This window comes from Ylistrum balloti, unplaced genomic scaffold (genome assembly GCF_031769215.1).
Source record: "Ylistrum balloti isolate Yb309-2 unplaced genomic scaffold, AGI_CSIRO_Ybal_v1 Utg371666, whole genome shotgun sequence".
Classification (NCBI taxonomy): domain Eukaryota; kingdom Metazoa; phylum Mollusca; class Bivalvia; order Pectinida; family Pectinidae; genus Ylistrum; species Ylistrum balloti.
Window position 1 is genome coordinate 15,019 of NW_026782844.1, and position 5,368 is coordinate 20,386.

Genomic DNA, 5,368 nt, shown 5'->3' on the forward strand with positions numbered 1-5,368 from the left:
TCATTTTCCGAAATCGTTTTCTTTTTCTTTTCTTTGATGGCTATGTTTACGTCTTGACCACTGTATTGTGTCACTGGATCACTTGTTCAATATAAGAAAAGGTTAAAGAAAACATGTATCATTTATTAGACACATCTGAATTTTAAATACAATGATATATAAATATTTCTCGTCGGTTAGCTTGTAATAATTACGATGAGAAACAATAGGAATGATACTTAGAATAATACCAATAGGTCTTTTCACCAGATGATAAAAAGTTCTGAAGTAAATCAATGTATCAAAACATACATCGACAGAATGGAACATAAAATTGGAGACTCTGCTTACCATTTTAAAAAACACCTTTGGAACATCCAAAATAAACTAATTTTAATGCATGTATTAAATATACAAACATTTCTTCCAGTGTATTCGAAAGTTTTTAATATTGACAGATTGGGCAATTGGAATTATTAAAGCTATATACATTTACATAAACAAAGGTGATAAACACGATTTTGATAATTGCCCTAGTACCATGCCTCAGTAAATTATTTGCGTCTATAATATATAATAATCAACAGGCAGACTGAACTAGTAGATGGAATTAACATTATAAGTACAAGCTGCTCTTTATATTGTTGGTCGGGTGGCACAGTGGTAACGCACTCGCCTTTCACCTAGAGGTCCGGGGTTTGATTCTCATAATGGATGTGAAAAGGTATGGGGTCACCTGCCCGACCACGTGTTATATTTCAACAGGTGCTCCGGTTTCCTTCCACGGTAATACCTTCCGTACTACTTCATCAGCGTCAACAAGAGTGATTAACATAAGTTTAAAAAACTTGCTTCACAATGGTTGTAAAAAATATAGGTTATCTATAAATTTGAGTAAGTGAATATAGTATCCGAGCGCTGTCTGCCGTGCATAAACTTTCTTCTCAATAATCAACACGGCTAGGGTGCTTATATTTGACATGTATCATGATGGGATGTAGAGCTACCACATTTCTTAAAATGAATGACCTTGACCAAATTTTTAAACCACACGGGTCAAATGTGTTGAAATATTTAAACGATTTCTTCTGAATAACCAAAAGGTATAGGATGCTAATATTGGGCATGTAACAAGCTGGAATGAAGAGTTACAAAGCTTCTTTAAATAAATGACCTTGGCCCACATTCAAAATCACAGGGGTCAAATGAGTTGAAATCTTGAAGCAACTTCTTCTCCACAACTTAAATGGCTAGGATGCTGATAATGGGTATGTAGCATGATGGAATAAATGTCTACCAAATGTGTTGATATTAACGACCTTGACCTGCTTTCAGGGTCATAGGAGTCATGATATTTTTGTAGTTGCATGTATAAAGAATAGGATTTCAAGTTTGCAGAAAACGTTTTTACGAGTCTTCTTTTTAAGGTGTAGAGTAGTTGGGCAATTTTGGCCTATTTGACCGCTTTCATATATACAAATGTAGGTCTTTTGTCGGATGACTGTTAAGGCCTATGGGTCTCATATGTTACAATGATATGGCTACTTCAATTATATTGGTACCAGGTCTCATTTTACTACAAATAGGCTATAATTAAACGATATAGATTATGTAACATGTGATGACAGGTTGTATTTCTTGCAGGTCATTGTTGCTGAAATGCTGTGTGTTGATGACATTGTTCAGTATAGCACGTTACCTCAATTTCAATGGATACACCGGAGAAATGATCAGGACTTCGTTACGAAGAATTGCCTCCTCTAGACAGACCCAATACATCCAGACAGGTAAACCTGTCAATCATATAGCATTTATTAAGGTGCCTAAGGCAGCAAGTACAACGGTTCAGAATATATTTCTACGTTACGGAGATGAAAAGAATCTCACTTTTGCTCTACCAAGTGTGAATGTAGCGGGCGGCCGTGCGTTAACATCCCGCTACTTCTACCCACCACCAAAAAATGGAACATACGATATTACTTGTACACATATCACGTACAACAGGGCACAATTCGATAAAGTTCTACCAAATGATACTGTATATATAGCGGTAATAAGGGAGCCATTTAGTCATTTCAGATCTTACGTAAGATTTTCTAGAATGCAAAAGATTCTAAATTTACCTGGAGATAATCCAGTTTTGAAATATACTGGACAAAATAAGTTAAGGATCATAAATTGTGACCATAATATCTTTAAAAATTCAAATCATGTATTGCCGGTAATTGCACTCGTAGTTTCTCCAATATGTACCTAAAGTCATGTCAAAGGTGAAAGCACGTGCATCTGAAGGTCTTGCCGTTCCGCTCTAGTTAACTATGGTGGTGTGAAAAACTGACTGGTCTATTACTACAGAGGAATCTTGCAGGTTTTGATTCTGTTACTTCTAAGCTAAAAAAAAGTTGAATTTGGAAACATTTAATCAATTTGTAACGAAAACTTGAAAAACTAATCATGCGAAGACATTTAAATGATATGGAAGCCGCGCGAGCTATAGGGCTCCTTCAAGCTGGTCAAACTCAACGAAATGTGGCGGCACAGCTTCATGTTTCTCAGAGCTTGATTAGTAGGCTATGGAATCGCTATCAACAGACAAATAACGTCCGTCAACGCCCCAGATCTGGACGACCACGCTGTACGACAGCCCGACAGGACAGATTCATTTGCATCACGGCACGACGTCAGCGGTTTTTGAGTGCTCCTGTCTTGAATCTTCAGTTTCAGCGTACTACAAATCTAAGGATTTCATCCCAGACAATGAGAAACAGACTCCATGCCTCTAATTTACGAGCTAGAAGACCAGCAGTCCGACCAATTTTATCCAGAGGTCATCGACAATCCAGACATCAATGGGCCACTCATCATTTGAATTGGCAATTACGTCATTGGAGAAATGTTATGTTCACAGATGAGTCTAGGTTTTGTGTTGACTTCCATGACGGTAGGAGGAGGGTATGGAGAACCCAAGGAGAGCGCTATGCATACTGCTGTGTTGTCCAGCATGATCGCTTTCGTGGTGGGTCAGTGATGGTTTGGGCAGGGATCAGTGTTGACTTCCATACAGACCTCTACATCATAGACAATGGATCTTTAACAGCTGTTCGATACAGGGACGAGATTCTACACCCTATAGTAAGGCCCATTGCAGGAGTTGTTGGCCATGATTTTATTCTGATGGATGATAATGCTCGTCCTCACCGTGCTCGTGTGGTCAACGACTATCTTCAACGTGAAGCAATCGTTCGCATGGACTGGCCAAGTCGTTCTCCTGATCTGAACCCTATCGAGCATGCTTGGGACACCTTGCAACGCCGGGTTTCAGCTCGACCTAATCCGCCACAGAACCGCCAACAGCTTATGATTGCTCTGCAAGAGGAATGGCAGCGCATCCCACAGATCAGCCACCGACGACTAATAAGGAGCATGTGCAGACGTTGCAGGGCAGTTATTGATGTCAACGGAGGTCATACTGCCTATTAAACTGCCAATTGCAGTTTGATGAGTTTTCCTTGTCTACATTATTAACTTGCTCTACTTCCTCTTACACTTTGATTTCAAGGGTGCTGTTACTCAGGGTTATCTGCTCTTGGTAGCAATTACCACAAATGAATTTGTTTTGTGTAATTAAAGACTAAAATGAATGTTCTGTCATTAAAATTTAAAATATAATCATATTATTATTTGTATGTAAAACTGCACTGTTTCAAGTTTATGATCCTTAACTTATTTTGTTCAGTATATTTACGTAATGAAAAAAAAAGAAAATCTGGGGGTTACTCTTATCATTGTAATTTGATGTCACATTACTTTGGAATTCCCATGGCACGCGATAGGAAACCAAATCAAACTCGGGTGAAGGAATATTTACAAAAAATAGGCAAAGAAATAGATATTGTTCTAGTGTTGGAATTCTTGGATGAATCTATTGTGTTGATGCGACGAATCTTACACTGGGATATGAGGCATGTTTTGTACGCTCAACTTCGCATTAACATGCAGAAAGACCCTCGATTAAAGTTTGGATCAGATGCTGCCGAACTCCATAAATCTTGTGCCTTCTTTGATTATAAATTGTATGGGTTTTTCCTTAACAAACTAAAAGAAAATCTGAGAAGGCAACCGTCGGATTTTCATGACGAAGTAGTTTACTTCAGAAAAATTCGAACAAAATACGCCAACTTCTGTTTGTCTGTCATATCGGCCGAGCTACTAAACACTAGCGTTATGTTTGAGGGCAGTGCATGGAATAAGCCATTTGTTATCACACCGAAAGACTGTAAAAGACAGTATATTCACGATGTTGTGTTTTTAGATATGCTTAAAAAAAAGCAACTTAAACAGAATTGGAGGAAGTCGTGAATATCAACACGTATAAGATACGTAACACTCAGTATCATTGTTAGAGTAAGTAGTCTGCTGGACTGTGAAGCTGCGTATAAACTATCTCAATGTTGTGATATCAGTGCCATCTGTCCCCGTTAAGGCGCTGTCACACTCTAGCGTATGAGGAACGTATCGAATATTTCGAAAAATTGTTTACACGCACAACTTTTCAGCGTATGAGATCGATTTTCGGTTAATGACCGTTAGAGTAACATGAGCCTAGTGTACCGTCAGCTTATGAGTAGCGTACGCATAGTTCTATGTCAGCGTATATGAGAGTATGTGATGTGATGTGTATTTGAGTTGGACGTATACCGACGTATGAGTAACGTATATCAGCGTAACTCCGACGTATGAGACACGTATGCGGAACATCAGCCTAACGTATGAGGAGCGTACACGGCGGGGGGTATGAAAGTTTAACGATAACAACGTTAGCTAAGTTTGACCATCAAAATATCAGAAGATATGAGAAACAAGACAGAGCGTTGATAGAAATGTTATTTTCTTACGTAGACCTTAACGGCATATTGGTAAATTTTTCACGGTTATCTTAAATTTTTATTTTGTATCAAATTTAGCAGTAATTTGACGGAACAAAATACCGTATTATTTTGTTAACTTGTATAACACGTTAGGCATGAGTTGAATACGTTGGACTGTCGTTAGAACTGCCATCATAACGTTAGCCGATCGTTAGACAAACGTCAGACACACGTCAGAAACACGTTCATTATACGCTCCTCTAACGCTAGGTTTCCTGACCCACTCAATTTAAACGTATGAGAAGCGTACTCGACGTGTGAGTAACGTACCTTCAGCGTACCTCTAGCGTGTTCAGCGTATGAGGAGCGTAAAATTCATACGTCGGCATATGCTGAAATTTTTTGTGCATGATCAAAAATGTTTTTGGCCGTCAACGTACATTAGCGTACACCAACGTATCCCAGCGTACTAGAAACGTATTCCAGCGTACCCCTAGCGTGTTTCAGCGTATGTCAGCGTA

General features: G+C 38.7%; 1 protein-coding gene across 1 annotated transcript; it reads left to right on the plus strand.

Moving 5' to 3' along the window:
• Nucleotides 1-689: 689 nt before the first annotated feature.
• LOC132563277 (galactose-3-O-sulfotransferase 2-like) lies at nt 690-4,338 on the plus strand. The gene is made up of 3 exons (XM_060228036.1): nt 690-703; nt 1,624-2,142; nt 3,813-4,338. The coding sequence occupies exons 1-3, from the start codon at nt 690-692 to the stop codon at nt 4,336-4,338; spliced, it is 1,059 nt and encodes a 352-aa protein (XP_060084019.1).
• The last annotated feature ends 1,030 nt before the right edge of the window (nt 4,339-5,368 follow it).

What these genes read in the sequence shown, in the direction of transcription:
- LOC132563277 (XM_060228036.1), top strand. An exon ending in AAATATACTGGACAAAATAA is followed by an intron (nt 2,143 to 3,812) that starts GTTAAGGATCAT and finishes GGCACGCGATAG; the next exon opens with GAAACCAAATCAAACTCGGG.